The sequence below is a fragment of the Saimiri boliviensis genome, chromosome 11 (assembly GCF_048565385.1).
Source record: "Saimiri boliviensis isolate mSaiBol1 chromosome 11, mSaiBol1.pri, whole genome shotgun sequence".
NCBI lineage: Eukaryota > Metazoa > Chordata > Mammalia > Primates > Cebidae > Saimiri > Saimiri boliviensis.
This window is the reverse complement of record NC_133459.1, coordinates 29,833,522-29,858,949: the sequence shown is the minus strand read 5'-3', so window position 1 is coordinate 29,858,949 and position 25,428 is coordinate 29,833,522. Positions and strand designations below refer to the sequence as shown.

The 25,428-nt window shown below is 50.7% G+C and overlaps 1 protein-coding gene across 2 annotated transcripts in view; it reads left to right on the top strand.

The window, feature by feature from the left end:
* NKAIN1 (sodium/potassium transporting ATPase interacting 1) overlaps positions 1–7,800 on the top strand; it is a 67,728-nt gene extending 59,928 nt beyond the window's left edge. The window contains exons 3-7 of one of the 2 annotated variants that reach the window (XM_039474104.2): positions 2,235–2,315; positions 3,897–4,094; positions 5,035–5,095; positions 5,665–5,746; positions 5,893–7,800. In XM_039474104.2, coding sequence (XP_039330038.1) covers positions 2,235–2,315; positions 3,897–4,094; positions 5,035–5,095; positions 5,665–5,746; positions 5,893–5,902 — 432 coding nt within the window. In that variant the 3' untranslated portion in view covers positions 5,903–7,800. The remainder of the gene's footprint in view (positions 1–2,234; positions 2,316–3,896; positions 4,095–5,034; positions 5,096–5,664; positions 5,747–5,892) is intronic. The other variant, XM_074380423.1, reaches the window with a different exon arrangement.
* The last annotated feature ends 17,628 nt before the right edge of the window (positions 7,801–25,428 follow it).

Below are 25,428 nucleotides of genomic sequence, written 5' to 3'. Positions count from 1 at the left end.
CACATGGCTGTCTTGAGGGAAAAGGATTTTCACTAGATTTACTACACACAAGCATGACACCTACAATCACAATAACATGCAGTGTCACGCTGCCTCCATAGCCCACACACACTCATTGTAGGACTTCTCTCCCCACCTCCGGAGGCTCAGAAGCCAGGTAAACAGGACTCTAACAAGGCTCTCTCTCATCTGACATAAGAGAACCCTTCTCCCCAGGTCTCAGGAAAGCCCCAGGCACCACTGTCAACAACACTGTCTGCCAGGCGACAGCCACTAGGATTGCAGACACAGGACTTGGGTAGAAGCATCCAGCTCTCAAATCTACCCTAACCCCCTCTCCGGCTCACTGCTGTGAGTGGATTGCTGTTCTCCCCAGAAGTGGCCACATTCAGGATGAGGGAAAACTGAGGGGCCAAGGGGTCTTGGTGCTGCCCTAGCAATGCTGCTCCCAGTCCCTCCTCTCCCAGCCCTCTCCCTCCAGCCAGATGGAAGGATGCCTGGAGCAGATTGGCCTGACCTGTATCATTCAGGTACAATTTACAGGGCAAGGAAGGGAGGGAGAAAACTGATAGAGTGAGGGCATCCAGGGTCCAGGCTGGACTCCCTTTCCATCCATGGGGCCTCGGTTTGGTATGCTCACCCCAGCCTTTCACCAGGCCCCATCCATGGTCCTGCCTCCATCCCCCCTGGGTTCCCTTATACCCAGACTCCAGCCACAGCCATGTGAGATGATATCACATACATACTCAGGCACAAAGCTGCAGGATACTCTCTTGTCTCTTTTGGACTAAAGTTCCCAGCATCCACTGCTCTCCAGCCTGGGTGAGAGACTGAGAACTTGTCTCAAAAAAAAAAAAAAAAAAAAAAAAAAAAATTAAGACTTTTTTTGCCTGGGTGTAGTGGCTCATGCCTGTAATTACAGCACTTTGGGAGGCCAAGGCAGGTGGATCACGAGGTCAGGAGTTCAAGACTAGCCTGGCCAACATAGTGAAACGCTGTCTCTACTAAAAATACAAAAAAAATTACCCGGGTGTGGTGGCACGTGCCTGTAGTCCCAGCTACTTGGGAGACTGAAGTGGGAGAATCTCTTGAACCTGGGAGGCGAAGGTTGCAGTGAGCCAAGATCGCGCCACTGCACTCCAGCCTGGCAACAGAGCAAGACTCTGGTGGATGGGGGTGGGGAAGACTCTTTTTCTTTTTTTAAGAGATGGGTTTTCTGCATGTTGCCTGGGCTCAAATGATCTGCCCACCTTGGCCTCCCAAAGTGCTGAAATTACAGATACTAGCCACTGCGCCTGGCCCACTTCCTGTATTCTTAATGGGTTTCTCCAGCTATTCTGTGCTAAGAACTGGCATTGCAGTGGTGAGCCAGGCAGGCAAAATCCTCGCCCTCTAGTAGCTGACCACCTGGGACATGTTTCTAAAAGTGTCATCTGAGTCAGAATCTCCTAGGGATTGCTTAAACAGCTCCTAAACAGCATCCCTGGAAATTCAGAATCAGTAGGTCTAGAGGTAGAACCCAAGAATCTGCATTTTTTTTTTTTTTTTTTTGAGTAGGAGTTTCGCTCTTGTTACCCAGACTGGAGTGCAATGGCACGATCTCGGCTCACCGCAACCTCCGCCTCCTGGGTTCAGGCAATTCTCCTGCCTCAGCCTCCTGAGTAGCTGGGATTACAGGCACACGCCACCATGCCCAGCTAATTTTTTTGTATTTTTAGTAGAGACGGGGTTTCACCATGTTGACCAGAATGGTCTCGATCTCTTGACCTCGTGATCCGCCCGCCTCAGCCTCCCAAAGTGCTGGGATTACAGGCTTGAGCCACCGAGCCCGGCCTAAGAATCTGCATTTTTAACAAACATCTTTGAGTGATTCCAGTATTCTAGAGACTGCTGGTCTAGAGGGTGTTGTTAGCACAGTGGATGGGATTAGCTATAGGAGAACTCGGATTTGAGTGGCAGCCTTACCTCTTCCTAGCTGTGTGATCTTGGAAAGCTTCAACCTCCTTTCAGCCTTAAATTAGTTCTCTCTAAAGAGAGGACAGTGCCTACCTTGCAGGGCTGTTGTAAGAGCTGATGGGTGTGAAAATGATTTGTAAGGACACTGTGCTCTCTGAGTGAGGTAATCTCATAATTTCCCCTGCCCAGGTCTCCTCATCCCTGAGCTCTGTCTCCACTGGCACGCCCCATCCCCTACTCCCCAGGCCCCACCCTGATCCCACTTCTGCTTTCCCCAGTATGCAGCCTGGCTGGTGCTCTGGGTTGGCTGGAATGCGTTTATCATCTGCTTCTACTTGGAGGTTGGACAGCTGTCCCAGGTAAGCCTCAGGCCTGGCAGTGCCATAGGGCAGAGCCTGACCATTCCTATCCCCTGCTCCAAAGGTACTGTGGTATAGAATCAGAGCATCATGTCTTGAAGAGGCCTCCCTCTCCTTCCACACCCAAATAATCTGTGTGCCCCGTTTCCCACCTACACGATTTATTTCTGGCCTCCTCCAACACAATAATGAAATAGATAAGGCTGAAGAGCAGTCCATGTGAAGATGAGCTGGGGGTCCCAGTTGATCACAAGCTCAGTAAAAACCAACAGTATGTGGTGGCCCAGAAAGCTACTGTTAGGCCCCACTAATAGAGGTAGAGTATTCAAAGCAAGGGAGGTGAAAATGCCATGCGCTTTGTACTGCTTAGACCACAAAGATTTGGGTCTAATTCTGATCAATATTTTTCAGAAGGGAAAGAGACTAGTTAGAGTTTGTTCAGGGAAGACTGAGCAGACCATGTCACATGGAGAACCGCTGAGGAAAGTAGGACTGTTTCGCTTGAATAAGAGCAAGCCCAGAGAGACACAACTTCTATTTTTAGATATAAAGGAGGCAAAATATGTGAGTACGAGCATTGGCTTTGTAGTTTGACTCTGCTAGATTCAAATCCCAGCTCTAAAACCTCCTAGCTGTGTTACCCTGGGCAAGTGGCGGATTCTCTCTGAGCTTCAGTTTCCTCATCTAGTAACTGGACGTAATAGCAACTGCAACTTTATGTGATTGCTGAGGGGATAAAAGAAGATGGCATATCTGAGTGCTTGGCCCCTGGTTGGCAGGCAGTGAGTATTTATCGACTGAATGAGTGACTGCATGGATGAGTACATAGGTGCACACCTTGGGTAAGAACTTCTGATCTAGCCAGGCACGATGGCTTAGGCCTATAATCCCAGCACTTTGGGAGGCTGAGGCAGGTGGATCACCTGAGGTCAGGAGTTTGAGACAAGCCTGACCAACATGGAGAGACCCCGTCTCTACTAAAAATACAAAATTAGCTGGGTGTGGTGGTGGGCACCTGTAATTCCGGCTATTCTGGAGGCTGAGATGGGAGAATCACTTGAACTCAGGAGGCAAAGGTTGCAAGAAGCCAAGATCACACCATTGCATTCCAGCCTGGGAAACAAGAGCAAAACTCCATCCCCCAAAAAGAGAAAGAAAAAGAAAAATTTATGATCTAGGCCAGCCCCTTCTCCATTTAACAGATGGGGAGATCAAGGCCCCAAAGGAAGAGAGGTTTGCCCCCAGGGTCACACTCAGCGGGAGCAAAGGAGAGACTGAATGGGCTGCGAAGGGGCCCCTATTGAGGATTTCACCAGTGGCTGGGAAATTGAACCCAACAGCTGTTAGTGTTTCTTCCAGCTCTGAAAATTGTGTGGCCCCTGAGTACACACCAGCCCCTTCCCATCTCAGTGACAAAAGAGTAAGACCTGTGTGGTCATTAAGTGCCACCTGTTGGCCAAATGTGGACTTGCAGGTGTAGGCTCCCTGGATCCCTTCACCAATCAAGACTCCCTGGGCCAGGGCAGTAGCTCCCCACTGCCTCTCTCTCACACTCAGTATCCCATGCCCCTCTGCCCCCAGGACCGGGACTTCATCATGACCTTCAACACATCCCTGCACCGCTCCTGGTGGATGGAGAATGGGCCTGGCTGCCTGGTGACACCCGTTCTGAACTCCCGCCTGGCTCTGGAGGACCACCATGTCATCTCTGTCACTGGCTGCCTGCTTGACTATCCCTACATTGAAGCCCTCAGCAGTGCCCTGCAGATCTTCCTGGCAGTGAGTCCTTTCATTCCCCACCCTGCACACAATTTCTGATCCCTTTCTTTAGCTCTAATTAAGAGGGGATGAACCTAGGTCTTCAGCCTGTCAGTCCTTTTGTCTGGATCTGTTTCCATACCCTGTACCGCCTTCCCTCACCCCTGCCCCAACCCCTATGCAGGGAGTGAACAGGTTTAGTGAACAGGATGAGGCAATAGACTGTGAGTCAATACTGGGTTTAAATACTCAATACACCCACTTCGTGACCTTGGACAAGTCGCCTGCCTTCTCTGAGTGTGTTTCCTTATTCACAAAGAGGAATGATAATAACCTCAGAGTTGTGAGAGTTAAGAAAGTGACCCCAGCTGGGCGTGGTGCCTCACACCTGTGGTCCCAGCTACTCAGGAGGCTGAGGTATGAGGATCGCTTAAACCCAGGAAACAAGCTGAAGTGAGCCATGACTGCACCACTGCACTCCAGCCTGGGTGACAGAGTGAGACTCTATCTGAAAGAAGGAAGGAAGGAAGGAAGGAAGGAAGGAAGGAAGGAAGGAAGGAAGGAAAGAAGGAAGGAAGGAAAGAAGGAAGGAAAAGAAGGAAGGGCGGGCGCGGAAGAAAGAAGGCTCCAAGATAGAAGTCGTTCCTGTTTCTAGGCACTTTGTATTCACAAAGTCACGTGATTCTCTTTTGTCTTAAGCTGTAAGGTGTTGCCCAGGTCCAGCTGGGAAAACTGAGGCTCAAAGAGGTAAAATAATTACTTGTCTCAAGTCACACTTTCAGAAGAGTTGGACCATGTATGTCTGACTTTTAAGGCGAAAGCATTTAACTTGAAGTTATGGTTTGCCTTCATCCTGGCACATGTCCTCCCTCGACAGTCAGGGCGTACAGGGCAGGGCAGGGGGTGGAGGAAGAGGTTCCCACTCCTCCTTCCCTCCCTGACGTGTCACCCCCACTCCCAGCTGTTCGGCTTCGTGTTCGCCTGCTACGTGAGCAAAGTGTTCCTGGAGGAGGAGGACAGCTGTGAGTAAGGCGCGCCTGGGGAAGCGGGGAATCTGGCCCTGCGCCTTCAGCACCCTGGACAGAGGCCCGGGACAGGCCGCGGCGGAAGGGAGCCCAGGGTCCACTACGGATCCCTTCCGAGGGGAAGAGGTGGCTGGAGTGGGAGGCTCTGCCTGGCCAGCCCTTTCCGGGATGGGCCCAGTGCTGGGCCCGCACCGCCTTCCCCAGCGTCGCCCCACCCGCATCGGAGGTCTTGCCTCCTTTAGAGGCCCGAGCACCGCCCCCAAGAGCTTTGTCTCCTATAGGACCGCCTGGCCTTCCGGGCTCTAGCCTCAAGGATTGGGTCTGACTCTCCGCTGGCACGGCCCCGCTACCTCCAGACCCCCAGAGGCCCAACCCTCAGGGTCCAGCTGGAGCCCCGCCCCAGGCCCCTGCACCGGGCCTGACCCTTGCCGCTCCCCTCCCCATGGCTTATCTGGCTCCGCTTCCAGAGTGGGGTCCTGCCCCAAATTCTTCCCCTTGAGAACCCAGCCTCTCTCTCTCCTCGCCCCGGCCGCCCATCCCTAACACGCGCCGCCCCGCTTCCGCAGTTGACTTCATCGGAGGCTTTGACTCCTACGGATACCAGGCGCCCCAGAAGACGTCGCATTTACAGCTGCAGCCTCTGTACACGTGGGTCGCGGCGCTCTGCTGGCTGGGGAGGGCCGGGCGTCGGGGTTGCGGAAAGGAGGGGACGGAGGAGTGGGCAGGGCACCCGAGTCTCCCCTCCCCCATACTTTTGGGACCTACTGTCCCTAACCTGCCTTTGTTTCCTGCAGGTCGGGGTAGCCTCTGCCCAGCGCCCACCCCGGCGCCTCGCCCTGGGCTGCTGGACTGACCGCTGCTGCCGCGAGCTCGGGCCAAGGAGCAGGCGCGCCCCCTGGTGCCCCGCGCGCCCACTGCAGCCTGCGCCCGCCCCTGGGTCTGCAGCCGGAGACGCGGACTTGGTCTTGGACTTGGACTTGGCTCTTCACAGCCCCGACTTCGGAGGAGTGGGGCGGGGCGGGGGAGGGGCACCGCGGGTTTTCTGGTTTTGGTTTTTTGTTTGTTTGTTTTAATCTCAGCCTTGGCGTGAGCTGGGGTCTTCCTCCCTCTCCAGCCTCTCCCTTTCCCTCTTCACCCAGCATACTGCCCCCTGTCCAAAACAGCAGGACATCAGACCCACCCCATTTCACCACACCACTCACCAGCTCTGGGAAAGCGACTGTGAACTAGGAGCAGGAGTCCTGGGTTCTAATCACAGGCCCATCACTGGCTGTGACATCTAGCAAAACCCTTGCACTCTCTGGGCCTCAGTCTCCCCACCTCAAGTAATCCCTTAGCAAATGCTCTCTTTTAGACTTCTCATTTAACTCAATTCCCTGAGCCAGACTGGGATTAAAATTCCCATTTTGAGGCCCAGAGTTGTGATTTGCTTGAGGCCACACAGCTAGATTTCTGGTGGAAGTATACTTTCTGCAGTTTCTGACTGTAAAACCCAGTGTCCGCTCTCTGAGTTCCATTTCCAACCCCTCTCCAGCTTAGACCCATGTGGCCACCATATTCACCCACCACCTCCACCACTTGCCAATGCCTCTCTTAAAGCAATATACCCGTTCGTTCTCTTATTGGGAACCGGATGGACAGAGCCCTAAATTCAGCCCCACCCACAGAGAAGCCTTCCTATGCTCAGCCTCTGTCCACCCTTGGCAAACCTTTTAAACTCTCTCCTCCAGGAAAGTGGGGCCCCAACTCAGTCACCCCATCCCCTTCCAGGTCCCCGAGGCTGGGTCTGCTGTATCCTCCTCCCCTCCACAACTCTGCTCCCCCTGACAGCTCCATCCACCTCACCAGTTGGAAGGCTTGTGGTTCCAGAGAGGAGCAAGGCTGGTCAGTGCTGCCCAGACACTAGTGTTTACAGATCACCAGCGTTTACGACCAACCCAATGACCAGAAGCCTCCTCTCACAAGCCCAGAAGGAGTTCTGAAGGGACAGATGGGGGTGTGAGTAGTGGGGGGTTCAGGATTGCCAGCACTCTCACCCTTCCTTGGGAGCAACTACAGACGAGAACACTTTTTCCCCACCTCCCTCTACAGACGCTCCTGAGGACCCTGCATCCCATGCCCTGCCTGGTGTGTCCACAGGTGAGAGGATCAGGCCTCAGCATTCCAATCTGTGAGAGAGGCATGGCCCTGGGTTAGAAAGGCGGTCAGGAGGCATAGAGGGACACCCAGATGGTGCAGATGGTTTGCACACCTGAGCCTGTCTGTGGTGACCACTCCTTTCCTTGCCCACTACCCTCCAATCTATTCCCTACTCTCTAAGGCCAAAATATCCTGAGCAAGGCTGGCAACCTCACCTCACCATCCCATCTACAATTAGCCAGCCCCAGGAGTTCTTCTGGCTCCCACAGGCATGGAGCTCCCAGCTGGTGGGTACAGCTCCAGAGTGGGGCAGCTCCCTCAGGCTAAGCTGCTGCCCTCCGATGGGCCATCCCTGCCTCCAGCCCTCACTCCTTTCACCCCTACTTCCCCAGGCCCCTTTCTACTCAACGGGTGTAGCCACTGGTGCTTTGAAGCCTTTTGTTTTTATAAGACGGTTTTTGCAAGGGGACCAGGTTCTCTTTTGACTGGGACCTTGCATGGAGGGGAATGCTCTCCTGGTTTCTGTGCAGGTGGGTTGATTAAAGATGGTGTTTTCTTCTCTATCTTCCTGTCCTGCCCGTTGGGTCTGTAGAACTTTCTAAGTAAGAAGTCCCTGCACAGCCGGGCACGGTGGCTCACGCCTGTAATCCCAGCACTTTGGGAGGCCGAGGCGGGTGGATCACGAGGTCGAGAGATCGAGACCATCCTGGTCAACATGGTGAAACCCCGTCTCTACCAAAAATAGAAAAATCAGCTGGGCATGATGGCGCGTGCCTGTAATCCCGGCTTCTCAGGAGGCTGAGGCAGGAGAATTGCCTGAACCCAGGAGACGGAGGTTGCGGTGAGCCGAGATCGCGCCATTGCACTCCAGCCAGGGTAACAAGAGCGAAACTCCGTCTCAAAAAAAAAAAAAAAAAAAAAAAAAAAAAGAAGTCCCTGCACAAAGGCAGGCAGGGATGATTCGATGTTGATGTTATCAGATGTTCTTGGGTGGCTGGGCACGGTAGCTCATTCCTGTAATCTCAGCACTTTGGGAGGCCAAGGCAGGCATATCACGTGAGGTCAGGAGGTCGAGGCCAGCCTGGCCAAGGTGGTGAAACCCTGTCTCTACTAAAAATACAAAAGTTAGCCAGGGATGGTAGGGGCACCTGTAATCCCAACTACCTGGGAGGCTGAGTCATGACAATCACTTGAACCCAGGAGGCACAGATGTAGTGAGCTGAGATGGTGCCACTCTACTCCGGCCTGGGTGATAACAGTGAGGCTCTGTCTCAAAAAAAAAGAAAAGAAAAGAAAAGAAAAGAAATCCTGGGGTACTGGCCTGTGCCTCTGACTGGGTGTGCAGCTTTAGGCAACTCTCTCTCTCTCTCTCTGTTCTCATTCCGCTCCCCCTTCAAAAAATGCAGAGATCAAACAAAATCAGTGAGTTCCCAAACATGGCTTAATAATCCCTTAGAGGCCGGGCGCGGTGGCTCAAGCCTATAATCCCAGCACTTTGGGAGGCCGAGGCGGGTAGATCATGAGGTCAAGAGATTGAGACCATCCTGGTCAACAAGGTGAAACCCCGTCTCTACTAAAAATACAAAAAAATTAGCTGGGCATGGTGGCACGTGCCTGTAATCCCAGCTACTCAGGAGGCTGAGGCAGGAGAATTGCCTGAACCCAGGAGGCGGCGGTTGCGGTGAGCCAAGATCGCGCCATTGCACTCCAGCCTGGGTAACAAGAGCGAAACTCCGTCTCAAATAATAATAATAATAATAATAATAATCCCTTAGAGATCTTCCTGCTTATTTTCCTGATAACATCCGTTTTGAGTTTATGTTTCCAAATATCCTTTGAATCTTGGCTTTTCCTGACAATTCAGTTCTGGGTGTGGAATGAACTGACACACAGTGCTTTAGACATGGATTCCTGCATCCAACCTTTGACATCCTGGATACTTTTCTGGGGATACAGCCCAAGAATCAGTATGTTTTAATTTGTTTGGGGGGATATGTAAGTAAACGGGTAATATGTGTATAAGGTACCAAAGTCGGAAGGTTCTCACATCTGTAATCCCAGCACTTAGGGAGGCCAAGGTGGGCAGATCACCTGAGGTCAAGAGTTTGAAACCAGGCTGGCCAACACGGTGAAACCCTGTCTCTACTAAAAATACAAAAATTAACCGGACATGGTGGCATACGCCTGTAATCCCAGCTACCTAGGAGGCTGAGGCAGGAGAATCACTGGAACCCAGCGGGGCAGAGGCTGCAGAGAGCCGAGATTGTGCCACTGCACTCCAGCCTTGACAAAAGACCAAGCTTCTGTCAAAGAAAAAAAAAATGTCAGAAGGTTCCAATGGGATTATATACTCAGACCTTTTTTTCATATCTTTCTAAAGATAGGCCTTTTTTGCCAGGCGCGGTGGCTCAAGCCTGTAATCCCAGCACTTTGGGAGGCCGAGGCGGGTGGATCACGAGGTCGAGAGATCGAGACCATCCTGGTCAACATGGTGAAACCCCGTCTCTACTAAAGATACAAAAAATTAGCTGGGCATGGTGCTGTAATCCCAGCTACTCAAGAGGCTGAGGCAGGAGAATTGCCTGAACCCAGGAGGTGGAGGTTGCGGTGAGCCAAGATCGCGCCATTGCACTCCAGCCTGGGTAACAAGAGCGAAACTCCGTCTCAAAAAAAAAAAAAGAATATTTTCTCAGCCAGGTGCAGTGGCTCATGCCTGTAATTCCAGCACTTTGGGAGGTTGAGGTGGGCGGCTCACCTGAGTTTGGGAGTTTGATACCAGTCTGACCAACATGGAGAAACCCAGTCTCTACTAAAAATACAAAGTTAGCCAGGTGTGGTGGTGCAGGCCTGTAATCCCAGCTACTAGGGAGGCTGAGGTAGGAGAATCGTTTGAACCCAGGAGACAGAGGTTGCAGTGAGCCGAGACTGTGCCATTGCATTCCAGCCTGGGCAGCAAGAGCAAAACTCCATCTCAAAAAAAAAAAAAAAAAAATGTTTTCTCAAAGCTGGCCAGGTCCAGTGGCTCATGCCTGTAATCCCAGCACTTTGGGAGGCCAAGGCAGGCAGGTCACCTGAGGTCAGGACTTCGAGACCAACCTGGCTAACATAGTGAAACCCAGTCTCTACTGAAAATACAAAAATTAGCCAGGTGTGGTGGTGTGCACCTGCAGTTCCAGCCACTTGGGAGGCTGAAGCAGGAGAATCACTTGAACCTGGGAGGTGGAGTGGCAGTGAGCCAAGATCATACCATTGCACTCCAGCCTGGGCAACAGGGCAAGACTCTGTCTCACAAAATAAGAATATTTTCTCAAAGTTGAATTATATTTAAGCATAGTTGTATTTATTACTGATAATCTTACTTTTTTTTTTTTTTTTTTGAGACGGAGTTTCACTCTTGTTACCCAGGCTGGAGTGCAATGGCGTGATCTCGGCTCACCGCAACCTCCGCCTCCTTGGTTCAGGCAATTATCCTGTCTCAGCCTCCTGAGTGGCAGGGATTACAGGCACACGCCACCATGCCCAGCTAATTTTTTGTATTTTTTGTAGAGACGGGGTTTCACAATGTTGACCAGGATGGTCTTGATCTCTTGACCTCGTGATCCACCCGCCTCGGCCTCCCAAAGTGCTGGGATTACATGCTTGAGCCACCGCGCCCGGCAATCTTACTATTTTTTAAAATGGATTAGCCATTTCAAAGGCCAGAATCAACTCTTGAAATTAGGCATTGGTTTAACTTCATCACTCAATTAGTTTTGTCAAAGGTGGGAGTCCTGGTGTCACTGCCCAGGGAGTTCTCCTTACCTGCTGCCTAGACAGTGCTGATTTATCAAGACAGGAGAATTGCAATAGAGAAACTGTAACTCATACAGAGCCGGCTGTACAGGAGAACAGAGTTTTATTTACTTATTTTTTCTTTCTTTCTTCTTCTTCTTTTTTTTTTTGATAGGGAGTCTCACTCTGTTGCCCAGGCTGGAGTGCAATGGTGTGATCTCACTTTACCCTCCACCTCCCAGGTTCAAGCAATTCTCCTGCCTCGGCCTCCAGATTAGCTGGGACTACAGGCACCAGGCCTGGCTAATTTTTTGTATTTTTTAGTGGAGATGGGGGGGTTCACCATATTGGTCAGGCTGGTCTCGAACTCCTGATGTCGTGATCCGCCCGCCTCAGCTTCCCAAAGTGCTGGGATTATAGGTATGAGCCACTTCGCCCAGATGAGAACGGAGTTTTATTACTCAAATCAGCCTCCCTGAAAATTCAGAGATCAGAGTTTTTAAGGGATTACCCTTAAAAAATTATTAGTGGGTAGAGGCTCGGGAAGTGGGGAGTGCCGACTGGTCAGGTTGGAGATAAAATTACAGGAAGTTGAAGTGAGTTTTTCATGCTGTCTACTGTTCCAGGGTGAGATGGAAGAACTGGTTGAACCAGATTACTGGTCTGGATGGCGGTTTCAGCTGGGAACAGCAAGGTCTGCAAAATATCTCAAGCACTGATCTTAGGTTTTACAACAGTGATGTTATACCCAGGAGCAATGTGGGGAGGTTCAGACTCTTGGAGCCAGAGGCTGCACGGTTCCCAAACCTTAATTTCTAATCTTGTAATTTCTTAGTCCTATGAAGGCAGACTGATCCCCAGGCAAGAAGCGGGTTTATTTCGGGAAAGGGCTATTATCATTTTTGTTTCAAAGTTAAAGTATAAACTAAATTCCTTCCCACACTTAGGTTGGCCTACACCCAGGAATGAACAAGGACAGCTTAGAGGTTAGAAGCAAGATGGTGTCGGTTAGGTCAGATCTCTTTCACTGTCATCATACCTCAGCTATAATCTTTGAAAAGGTGGTTTCTCTTGAAGGGAGGGGTCCCGGGAATGGGAAGGCAGTCTGAGCTCTCTGCTGGTGCCTCTTCCAGCCTCAGTCTCAGTCACCCAGAGGTGAGGGGGTAGGCTCACGCTGCCCCACCCCCACCCAGGCGATGGAGGCCACACCCTGCCTTGGGCCTCAGTTTCAGTGACTCAGCAGTTCCCCTCAGTCTGCCCTGGAATGAGACTGAGCAGGCCCAGACCAGCTAGTGCTCCAGAGAGCCTTGCGCTGGGTATCGGACACTAGTGTTGGCACTAGTTCTTTCTCTGTCAATAACCTGTGACCTTGGGCAACTCCTCTCGCTCCGGGCTTGATGATGTCATCTGTGAAATGAGAGGGCTGGACTTTGCTTGCGTGATATTCACTGGCTGCTTTACTGCTGACATTCTGGGACAGAGCTTCTCAACTCTCACCATACTTGGGATGCCTTTCTAAAATATAGATACAGCTGTGTGCGGCGGCTCATGCCTGTAATCCCAGCACTTTGGGAGGCTGAGGTGGGTGGATCACTTGAGGTCAGGAGTTTGAGACCAGCCTGGCCAACATGGCGAAACCCTGGCTCTACTAAAAAATACAAGCATTAGCCAGGAGTGGTGGTGCACATCTGTAATCCTAGCTATGGGGCAGACTGGAGCATTGACAATCACGTGGACCTGGGAGGTGGAGGTTGCAGTGAGCTGAGATTGCGCCACTGTACTCCAGCCTGGGCAACAGAGTGAGACTCTGTCTCAAAAAAAGCAAATTAATAAAATACTGATTCCATTAGCCTCAGTGGTGTGTACCTGTAGTCTCAGCTACTTGGGAGGCTGAGGCAGGAGGATCCCTTGAGACCAGGAGTTTGAGTCTAGCCTGGGCAACATAATGAGAGCCTGTCTCCTAAAATTTAAAATTTAAAGAAACCGATATATATGTATAGATTTTTAAAATAAAATACAGATTCCTGGGCTCCACCTGCATACCAAGTTATAATTCATTGGAACCTGGAGCCCATGCATCTGAATTCATCCTTCAGATGTTTATTAAGCACCTACTATGTGCTAGGAATTGAGAATAAGCAGGGAACTAAACAGACAGTAATCCCTTCTCTTGGTGAGGATGTCTGTTGGGAGGACACATGCAATAAATAAACAAGGGGCCTGGGGAGGTGGCTCACACCTGTAATCCCAGCACTTTGGAGGCTGAGGTGGGGGCATTGCTTGAGCCCAGAAGTTCAAAGCCAGTCTAGATAACAGAGCAAGACCCTGTGTCTACAAAAAACTTAAAAATTAACCAATTGTGGTGGCACATATCTTGAACCCGGGAGGCAGTAGTTGCAGTGAGCCGAGATCACACGACTGTACTACAGCCTGGGCAACAGAGCAAGACTCTGTCTCAAAAAAAAAAAAAAAGGAGCCGAGCGCAGTAGCTCACGCCTGTAATCCCAGCCCTTTGGGAGGCCGAGGTGGGTGGATCACAAGGTCAAGAGTTTCAGACCAGCCTGGCCAACATGATGAAACCCCATTTTCACTAAAAAAAAATTAGCTGGGTGTGGTGGCGCATGCCTGTAGTTGCAGCTGCTCAGGAGGCTGAGGCAGGAAAATTGCTTGAACCTGGGAGGCCGATGTTGCAGTGAGCCGAGGTCACGCCATTGTACTCCAGACTGGGCAACAAGAGCGTAACTCCGTCTCTAAAAAAAACACAAAAACAAAAAACAGAATCAATGCTATAATGGCAGTAGGATTCCAGGGCAGGTGGAGACTCATGGTGGAAACACAGAAGAGGACAATCAACGGGCTCTTCACAGAAGAGCTGGCACCTGAACTAAGGCTTGAAGGATGAAGAGGAGTGTGTTTGGAAGACATATGTGGGGAAAGCAGCATTCTAAGCCAAAGTACTTGTTCAAAGAGGTCAAACAGCAGAGGTGAGAGAGGCTAGCATGTTTCGGGAATTTCAGAGTTAGAGGGAACCTGATATTACTGAGTGGAAACCCCACTGCATCTCCTAATAATAGTAATAGCCAACATTTTCAGAATGCTACAATTGCCAACACTGTGCTAAGCACTATGGATGGACTGTCCAATTTAATCCTCACGATGACCCAGCAAGGTAGTTATTATTATTATTATTATTATTATTTTTTTTTTTTTTTTTTTTTTGAGACGGAGTTTTGCTCTTTTTACCCAGGCTGGAGTGCAATGGCGCGATCTCGGCTCACCGCAACCTCCGCCTCCTGGGTTCAGGCAATTCTCCTGCCTCAGCCTCCTGAGTAGCTGGGATTATAGGCACGCACCACCATGCCCAGCTAATTTTTTTTGTATTTTTAGTAGAGACGGGGTTTCACCATGTTGACCAGGTTGGTCTCGATCTCTCGACCTCGTGATCCACCCGCCTCGGCCTCCCAAAGTGCTGGGATTACAGGCTTGAGCCACCGCGCCCGGCCGGTAGTTATTATTATTGTCCATGGTTCATAATTGAGGAAACGGATTAAATACCATATCCAAGGTCACACAGTAAGTTGTAGGGCTAGGACCTAAATCAAGATCTTTCTGACATAAAAGCCTGTGCTTTTAACCTCTGCACTGTACTACATCTGCATTCGTAAGTGGTCCTGTGGCCTCAATTTGCACAACTGAAGTGACAGAAAGCTTGCCACCTCTCTGGCAAGGACACAGAGGCTGTGGGTTCTTTCACAAACATCCCATTCCTGAAAAAGCCACCAGACTAATTGAAGCAATAAGTCAATAGACGAAAGACACTAATTGTGTTTTGTTTTGGTTTTGGTTTTTGAGGCGGAGTTTCACTCTGGTTGCCCAAGCTGGAGTGCAATGGCATGATCTCTGCTCACTGCAACCTCTGCCTCCCAGGTTCAAACGATTCTCCTGCCTCAGCCTCCCAAGTAGCTGGGATTACAGGCACATACCACCACGCCCAGCTAATTTTTCTATTTTTTTTTTTTTGAGACGGAGTTTCGCTCTTGTTACCCAGGCTGGAGTGCAATGGCACGATCTCGGCTCACCGCAACCTCCGCCTCCCGGGTTCAGGCAATTCTCCTGCCTCAGCCTCCAGAGTAGCTGGGATTACAGGCACGTGCCACCATGCCCAGCTAATTTTTTGTATTTTTAGTAGAGACGGGGTTTCACCATGTTGACCAGGATGGTCTCGATCTCTCAACCTCGTGATCCACCCGCCTCGGCCTCCCAAAGTGCTGGGATTACAGGCTTGAGCCACCGCGCCCGGCCCAATTTTTCTATTTTTAATAGAGACAGGGTTTCACCGTGCTGGCCAGGCTGGTCTCCAACTCCTGACCTCAGGTGATCTGCCTGCCTCTGCCTCCCAAAGGGCTGGGATTACAGGCGTGAGTCACTGTGCCCAGCCCTGTGTTTTAAACCAATGAGCAGTGAATATACCTTCAATACCATTTACCCAGAGAGCTTTGGTTAGAGGCAGCACAACCAACCCTGTTAACAGCACAGCTGGTGGCTGCAGGGGGTACAGGGAGGAGCAACCTCTCCTGGGAGGGGAGTCAGGATAGGCTTCCTGAGGTGCCTAAGAGACAAGGCCATGCATTATTTTAGACCAGCACTTCACAAGCTCAGCAGTATCACCATTTGGGGCTGGATAATCGCTGGGTGCGGGAGGCCGGCCTGAGCACTGTAGACTGTTTAGCAGCATCCCAGGCTCCAGCCACACATGCAACCCCCACCCCTGGCTGTGACATCAAAAATGTCTCCAGGCTGGGCGCGGTGGCTCAAGCCTGTAATCCCAGCACTTTGGGAGGCCGAGGCAGGTGGATCACGAGGTCGAGAGATCAAGACCATCCTGGTCAACATGGTGAAACCCCGTCTCTACTAAAAATACAAAAAATTAGCTGGGCATGGTGGCGTGTGCCTGTAATCCCAGCTACTCAGGAGGCTGAGGCAGGAGAATTGCCTGAACCCAGGAGGCGGAGGTTGCGGTGAGCCGAGATCATGCCATTGCACTCCAGCCTGGGTAACAAGAGCGAAACTTCGTCTCAAAAAAAAAAAAAAAATGTCTTCAGACATTGCCAAATGACCCTGGAGGACAACACTTCCACTTGAGAACCACCGTTCTAGGCAGAGGAAATAAAGTTAGTAAAGTGATGAAGGAAAAGTGATCTTGACCCTTATTTTTCTCATCTGTAAAATGGCTAGTATCTCAGAGTTATTGTGATAATTAAGGAGAATGCTTATAAACCACCTGACACATAGTGTGTCCCCGATAGGCATTAGTTCTCTTCTAGTATGAGACAGTGACAACCCTGACCCCTGGTCTTAACAAAAACTAGACTGTTACCTTTGAGCTTCAAACTAGGGCCTCAGTGTCTCTGCCTGTAAAATGGTGTTTCGGTTAAAGGAAAGAATGTCAACTAGATCAGTGGCTCCCACCTTTTTTTTTTTTTTCCTGAGACAGAGTCTTGCTCTGTCACCCAGGCTGGAGTGCAATGGCATGATCTCTTCTCCTTGCAACCTCCACCTCCTGGGTTCAAGCAATTCTCCTACCTCAACCTCCCCCATAGCTGGCATTACAGGTGCCTGCCATTACGCCTGGCTAATTTTTGTATTTTTAGTAGGGATGGGGTTTTGCCATGTTGGCCAGGCTGGTCTTGAATGCCTGACCTTAGGTGATCCACCAGCCTCCCAAAGTGCTGGGATTACAGGTGTGAACCACCACATCTGGCCACTCTCACCTTTTTTTTTTTTTTTGAGATAGGGTTTTGCTCCCTTGCCCAGGTTGGAGTGCAGTGGCCCAGTCATGGCTCACTGCAGCCTTGACCTCCTGGGCTCAAGTGATCTACCTGAGCCTCCCAAGCAGCTGGAACTGTGAGCATGCCACCACACCTGGTTACATTTTTTTTTTTTTTTTTTTTTTTTTTTTGGAGAGATAGGGTTTTGCCATGTTGCCCAGGATGATCTTGAACTCCTGGGTTCAAGCAATCTTCCCATCTTGGCCTTGTTGTGCTGGGATTACAGGTGTGAGCTATCTCGCCCAGCTGCTCTCAATTTTCTACCATCCCCAACCAGGTCCCATTTTTTAAAACAGAGCATTGGCTAACAGTTAATTAGTTTCCCATTTGCCCACAACAGCTGTCCCAGCAGCTCTGCCGGACAGGATGCACACTCTATGGCCTCCTGGAGAGCAGATGATGGCCCCAAGCAGTCTTCTCTGTGCCTGAGCAACCTCTTCCCATTTAGCTATGGTATGATTCTCTGGATTTCAGAAACACCACACTGGCATAAGGACCCAGTCTGCCATCAAGGGCTACCAATATTAGATTAAGAATCACATCTTTGGTGGCTGGGCATGGTGGCTCATGCCTATAATCCCAGCACTTTGGGAGGCCAAGGCAGGCAGATCACCTGAGGTCAGAAGTTCGAGAACAGCCTGGCCAACATGGTGAAACCCCATCTCTACTAAAAATACAAAAATTAGCCGGATATGGTGGTGTGTGCCTGTAATTTCAGCTACTCGGGAGGCTGAGGCAGGAGAATCGCTTGAACCCAGGAGGTAGAGGTTGCAGTGAACTGAGAAAGAAAAATGATACAGGTGGTAAAGTTACTAGAAAATAACTCCTGTTTGTTGAGCGCCTGGCTGGGCATTTTTCCTAAGTGATATTGTTCAACTTCCCTATGGCCTCCAGCAGAGGTACAGCCCCTGTTTAACATCGCTATCTTCCCTGTCTACACAATCTTAATCCGAGTAGAGTATCTCACTCTGCTGTTTCCATCGTAACAGCAAGGAGAACGGCTGTCACAGCGACACCTGCTGGCTGGCGCTGTATCTCCGCCTTTTTTTTTTTTTTTTTCGTTTTTGAGACGGAGTTTCACTCTTGTTGCCCAGGCTGGAGTGCAATGATGTGATCTCAGCTTACTGCAACCTCTGCCTCCCAGGTTCAAGTGATTCTCCTCCCTCAGCTTCCCCAGCAACTGGGATTACAGGCGCCTGCCACCACACCCAACTAATTTTTGTATTTTCAGTTATAGACAGGGTTTCACCATGTTGGCCAGACTAGTCTCAAACTCCTGACCTCAGATGATCTGCCCGCCTTTGCCTCCCAAAGTGCTGGAATTACAGGTGTGAGTTACAGCACCCAGCCCTTTTTTTTTCTTTGAGACACAGTCTTACTATGTTACTCAAACAGAAGTGCAGTGGCATTATCACAGCTCACAGCTCACCGCAGTCTTGACCTCCCCAGCTCAAGCAATCCTTCCTTCTTAGCCTCCCAAGTAGCTGGGATCACAGGCATGCACCAGCACAGCCAGATTTTTGTTGTTGTTTGTGTTTTTAGTAGAGATGGGGTCTTGCCATGTTGCCTAGGCTGGTCTCGAACTCCTGATCTTAGGTGATCCACTCGCCTTGGCCTCCCAAAGTGCCGGGATTACGAGATTACAGGTATGAGCCACCGCACCTGGCTGCCCAGATAATTTTTGTATTTTTTGTAGAGGCAAAATGTATAGCCGGGCGAAGTGGCTAACTCCTGCAATCCTAGGACTTTGGGTAGCCAAGGCAGGTGGATCACCTAAGGTCACGAGTTCAAGACCTGCCTGGCCAACATGGCAAAACCCCACCTCTACTAAAAATACAAAAATTAGCCGGAATTACCCAGCTACTCAGGAGGCTGAGGAACAAGAATCGCTTGAACCTGGGAGGCAGAGGTTGCAGTGAGCTGAGATCACGCCATTGCATTCCAGCCTGGGCAACAAGAGTGAAACTCCGTCTCAAAAACGAAAAAAAAAAAAAAAAAAAAGCGGAGATACAGTGCCAGCCAGCAGGCATAGCTGTGACAGCCGTTCTCCTTGGTGTTATGATGGAAACAGCAGAGTGAGATACTCTACTCGGATTAAGATTGTGTAGACAGGGAAGATTGCGCCACTACCCTCCAGCTTATGCCATGGGAAGGAGGCTCCATCTCTCTCTCTCTTTTTTTTTTTTTTTTTTTTTTGAGACGAAGTTTCGCTCTCGTTACCCAGGCTGAAGTGCAATGGCGCCATCTCGGCTCACCGCAACCTCCGCCTCCTGGGTTCAGGCAATTCTCCTGCCTCAGCCTCCTGAGTAGCTGGGACTACAGGCACGTGCCACCATGCCAAGCTAATTTTTTTGTATTTTTAGTAGAGACAGGGTTTCACCGTATTGACCAGGATGGTCTCGATCTCTCCACCTCGTGATCCACCCGCCTCGGCCTCCCAAAGTGCTGGGATTACAGGCTTGTGCCACCGCACCTGGCGCTACTTTTTTTTTGAGACGGAGTTTCACTCTTGTTACCCAGGCTGGAGTGCAATGGCGCGATCTCAGCTCACCTCAACCTCCGCCTCCTGAGTTCCGGCAATTCTCCTGCCTCAGCCTCCTGAGTAGCTGGGATTACAGGCACGCGCCACCATGCCCAGCTAATTTTCTGCATTTTTAGTAGAGACGGGGTTTCACCATGTTGACCAGGATGGTCTCGATCTCTTAACCTCGTGATCCACCCACCTCGGCCTCCCAAAGTGCTGGGATTACAGGCTTGAGCCACCGCGCCCGGCCATTTTTGTTTATTTTTATTTTTATTTCTTCTTTTTTTTTTTTTTTTTTGAGATGGAGTTTCACTCTTGTTACCCAGGCTGGAGCGCAATGGCGTGATGTCGGCTCACCGCAACCTCCGCCTCCTGGGTTCAGGCAATTCTCCTGCCTCAGCCTCCTGAGTAGCTGGAATTACAGGCACGCGCCACCATGTCCAGCTAATTTTTTTGTATTTTTAGTAGAGACGGGGTTTCACCATGTTGACCAGGATGGTCTCGATCTCTTGACCTCGTGATCCACCCGCCTCGGCCTCCCAAAGTGCTGGGATTACAGGCTTGAGCCACCGTGCCCGGCCTTTTTTTTTTTTTTTTTTGAGACAGAGTCTGACTCCATCACCAGGTGCCAGGCTGGGGTGCAGTGGTGCGACCTTGGCTCACTGCAACCTCCGCCTCCCGGGTTCAAGCAATTCTTCTGCCTCAGCCTCTCAAGTAGCGGGGACTACAGGCGCGCGCCACCACGTCCAGCTAATTTTTTTGTATTTTTAGTAGAGACGGGATTTCACCTTGTTGACCAGGCTGGTCTTGATCTCCTGACCTCAGGTGATCGGCCCGCCTCGGCCTCCCAAAGTGCTGGGATTACAGGCGTTAGCCACCGCACCTGGCTTTTTTTTTTTTTTTTTTTTTTTTTTTTTTTGAGATGGAGTCTTGCTCTGTCACCAGGCTGGAGTGCAGTGATGCAATCTTGGCTCACTGCACCCTCCACCTCCTGGGTTCAAGCGATTCTTCCGCCTCAGCCTCCCAAGTAGCTGAGACCACAGGCATGTGCCACCATGCCCAGCTAATTTTTTTGTATTTTTTAGCGGAGACGGGGTTTCACCGTGTTGGCCAGGATGGTCTCCATCTCTTGACCTCGTGATCCACCAGCCCCGACCTCCCAAGATGTACTTGTAGTACTGGTAGTAACCTCTTCAAATGCTCCGGCAATGCCACTAGGACTGAACTAACCTCTTCAAATGCTCCGGCAATGCCACTAGGACTGAAATCCCGCATCAAGATCCAGCTTGGTAGCTCCCCTATTTTGACCTTCAGAAAGACTGATGCCATCTTGGAATCCTGGTCAATGTTTTGTATACTTTAGTAGAGACGGGGTTTCACCATGTTGGCCAGGCTGGTCTCCAACTCCTGACCTCGTGATTTGCCCACCTTGGCCTCCCAAAGTGCTGAGATTACAGGCATGAGCCACCACGCCCAGCCACATATCACAATTTTAATTGAATAATGTTTCATGTTGTTAATTGTTCAGTCTTTGAACCAGCCTGCAAGCTGATTTGTGTAGAAATGGTAACTTGTTCACTGTATCCCTCAGCACATGACCAACAAATATTTTTTGAATTAATCAATGAGTGAATAAATAATTAGGCAGTAATTACATAGTGGTTAAGAATGTGGTATCTGGGCCGGGCGTGGTGGCTCAAGCCTGTAATCCCAGCACTTTGGGAGGCCGAGGCGGGTGGATCACGAGGTCGAGAGATCGAGACCATCCTGGTCAACATGGTGAAACCCCGCCTTTACTAAAAATACAAAAAATTAGCTGGGCATGGTGGCGCGTGCCTGTAATCCCAGCTACTCAGGAGGCTGAGGCAGGAGAATTGCCTGAACCCAGGAGGCGGAGGTTGCGGTGAGCCGATATCGCGCCATTGCACTCCAGCCTGGGTAACAAGAGCTAAACTCCGTCTCAAAAAAAAAAAAAAAAAAAAAAAAGCATGTGGTATCTGGAGTGAGAACGACTCCAAATGTACTAAATCAGACTCCCGGGTTTAAGTCCCGGTTCTGCCACTTACTAGCTGTGTTAACATGGGCACAGTGGCTCATGCTTATAATCCCAACACTTTGGAAGGCCAAGGCAGGTGGATCCCCTGAGGTAAGGAGTTCAAGACCAGCCTGGCAATATAGTGAAACCCCATCTCTATGAAAAATACAACAATTAGCAGAGCATGGTGGCATGTGCCTGTAATCCCAGCTCCTCCAGAGGCTGAGGCACCAGAATGGCTTGAACCCGGGAGGCAGAGGTTGCAGTGAGCTGAGATCGCACCATTGTACTTCAGCCTGGGCAACAAGGGCAAGACTCTGTCTCAAAAAATAATAATAATAAAATAAAATAGGGATGATAGGTTGGGTGAGGTGGCTCACATCTGCAATCCTAACACTCTGGGAGGCGGAGGCGAATGGATCACCTGAGGTCAGGAGTTCATGACCAGCCTGGCCAACATAGGGAAACCTTGACTCTACTAAAAATATAAAAATTAGCCAGGAGTGGTGGTGGGTGCCTATAATCCCAGCTACTTGGGAGGCTGAGGCAGGAGAATCGCTTGAACCAGGGGTGTAGAGGTTGCAGTGAGCTGAGATCCCACCACTTCACTCCACCTTGGGTGAAAAAGTGTAACTCCGTCTCAAAAAAACCAAAAAGGTCAGGTGTGGTGGCTCACACCTATAATTCCAGCACTTTGGGAGGCCAAGGTGGACAGATCATGAAGTCAAGAGATTGAAACCATCCTGGCCAACATGGTGACACCCTCTCTCTACTAAAAATACAAAAATTAGCTGGGCGTGGTGGCACCCGCCTGTAGTCCCAGCTACTTGGGAGGCTGAGGTAGGAGAACGGCTTAAACCGGGAGGTAGAGGTTGCAGTGAGCCGAGGTCATGCCACTGCACTCCAGCCTGGTGACAGGATGAGACTCCATCTAAAAAATGATAATAATAATAAAATAGGGATGACAATATTGCCTATTTTTGAAATTGTTCTGTGGAATAAATGAACATTTTGCATAAACTATTAGTACAGCTATTAGTACAGTTCTTCCCAGTTGGCACTGTCAAAAGACAAAATGACAAGAAATTTAGAAAAAAATTTCAGTTGGCTTTATTTGCAATTCCACAATTGGGCAGTACCTCATTCTATAAAATAGAGTAAGTGTTTCAATGATCTGAGCAGAAGAGCTTGGCTTTATAGACACAGAAGGGCTAAAGAAAGCAGGGTCAAAGAACAAAGAGTATATTAGGCCCAGAGTCCTGGATCACACCTGTAATCCCAGCACTTCAGGAGGCTGGGATGGGAGGATCCCCTGAGCCCAGGAGTTTCAGGCCAGCCAGGCCAACATGGAGATATCCGGTCTCTACAAAAATGTAAATGTCCAGGCACAGCGCATCATGCCTACAATCCCAGCACTTTGGGAGGCCAAGGTGGGCGGATCAAGATGTTAAGAGATCAAGACCACCCTGGCCAACACAGTGAAACCCCGTCTTTACCAAAAATACAAAAATTAGCTGGGCATGATGGCATGTGCCTGTAATACTTGGGAGGCTAAGGCAGGAGAATCCCTTGAACCTGGGAGGCAGAGGTTGCAGTGAGCTGAGATCGCACCACTGCACTCCAGCCTGGCGACAGAATGAGACTGTGTCTCCAAAAAAAAAAAAAAAATGGCTGGGCATAGTGGCTCATGCCTGTAATCCCAGCACTTTGGGAGGCTGACGTGGGCAGATCACCTGAGGTCAGGAGTTTGAGATCAGCTTGGCCAACGTGGTGAAACACTGTCTCCACTAAAAATGCAAATATTAGCTGGAGGTGGTGGCAGATGCCTGTAATCCCAGTTACTTGGGAGGCTCGGGTAGAACTGCTTGAACCCAGGAGATGGAGATTCCAGTGAACCAAGATTGTACCATTGCACTCCAACCTGTGCAACAAGAGTGAAACTTGGTCTCAAAAAAAAAATTTTTTTTTAAATGGCAGGGTGTGGTGGCTCACGCTTGCAATCCCAGCATTTTGAGAGGCTGAGGCAGGTGGATCACCTGAGGTCAGGAGTTCGAGACCAGCGTGGCCAACATGAAGAAACCGTGTCTTTACTGAAAATACAAAAACAACCAGGCCTGGTGGCACACACCTGTAGTTCCAGCTTAAAAGGAGGCTGAGGCACAAGAATGGCTTGAACCTGGGAAATGGAGCTTGCAGTGAGCTAAGTTCGCATCACCGCACTCCAACTCCAGGCTGGGCGACAGAGTGAGACTCCGTTTCAAAAAAAGAAAAAAAAAAAAAAAGAAAGAACAAGTATATAATTATATTAGTTATTTCTCAAAGTTTCTTTTCCTGTAAAACAGGACAGAGCAATAGAATAATAACCGATTGGTTACCATCAGGTTCTTTCAGGCCACCTTTTTTTTTGCGCAGGATTAAAGCAGAAAAACGTCGTTGTGATGTTGATTGAGGATTTAAACTGGCCTGTCCGGGAAATTAGCTATTGCCTCTTGATTTCTCCCCAGGTAAGATGGGAACTCAGTTTCTATTTGGTAATATAGAAATTTAGCATAGGTGACTCCATTTTGATTTTTAGTTTGGTCAGCTGCGGCCTGGTGCGGAAATTTAGTCCAAAACAATAGCCTCCTATAATTTTTATTTAACGGTAGGAAACACTGTTAGTTAAAGAGATGGTGAAGACTTCACTTCCATTCTCTCAACCCACCATTCTCGGACCCTGCAAAACAAGACGGGCCATCGTTATTTCACATAAGAAGACACACGACAGACGCAGGGGAGGACTTTCTCCAGGGCTCGTCGGGGAGCCACGACGCCTGGGACCTGCGGGTCCTAAGGACGGACGCGCGGCGGGGCCAACAGTGTGGCAGCTCGGAGGTGGGGGGTGCCGCCCAAAGCGGGTGAGGCGCGCAGGCTCCAAGTGACCCCAGCGCCGCCCTCTGCGCCCCCTCCCAGCCTCTCCCGGCCACCGGCGGATTCCCCTGATAAATCGCGCCCCGACTCCGCCGCCCCGGGAGGCTACAGCCAAGCCCCGCCTCCATTCCCGCCCCGCGCCCTCCCCGCTCTCCGGGGCTAGGGGGCCCTCCCAGCCTCCGGGTCTCCAATTCCCCAAAGGGCTTTCCGCCTGCCTCTCTCGGGGCTCGGGTAACACCTCCAGCACCCACTTCAGCCTCCCCCACACTGGTTCCGCCCGGACCCCCACACACCCAGCCCCTTCCGGACCCCTTGTCAACTCCCCTCGTCCCCGCCTCCGGTCCCGGCCCGCCCCCTGCCCCGCCCCCCCGATCCCTCACGGACTTGCTCGGGAGATCCGGCCTCGCCCTACCCCGCCAAGTGCCCCGCCGCTCCCCGCCCCAGATCCCTGGCCCAGGCTCCGCCCCCTCCCTCGACTCCGGCCCCGCCCCTCCTCCGTTCCTCCCGCCCCCGCCCCAAGGACTTTCTTTGTTCCGGAGTCAACCGGCCCCAGCCCTGGGAGGTTCGGCTCCGCGGAGGGGAGCCAGACTCGGGCGCCTCCACCCCCACCCCACTGTCTCTGGGAGACCGAGGCCGGCGCCGGGGGAGGTGGGTGTGCTGGCGCGCGAGCCGAGGCCTTTGTTCCGAAGAACATTCCTCTGCGCCAGCCTCCCCACCTGGAGAGCCTGCAGCTCCTGTTTCAGGCTTTGCTTTGGAGAAACTGACGCCGAGCCTGCAGGTCTCAAGCCTGGCTTGTGGCGCGTCCTACCTGACGGCCCTCAGCGGGTCCTTTGACCTCCCTGAACCTCAGTTTTCTCACTTGCAGAATGGGAGCCAAAATGCTGAGGTCGAAGGATCGCTGTGAAATTGAATTAAATGCCAAAACACAAACATGAAGTATCTGCAGGTGCAAGGTGAATGTTAGATACTTGGGTTTGGAAGCCCTTCACCGAAAGAAGCTAACGTTTTTGTATTGAGTTCACCCTACTCCCCCATCCCACTTTGCCTGTGAAATTTGTAGTCCTCCCAAATCTTTGAAAGCTCACCTTCTTAGTAAAGGCTTTCCCTGATTTCTCAGGCACAC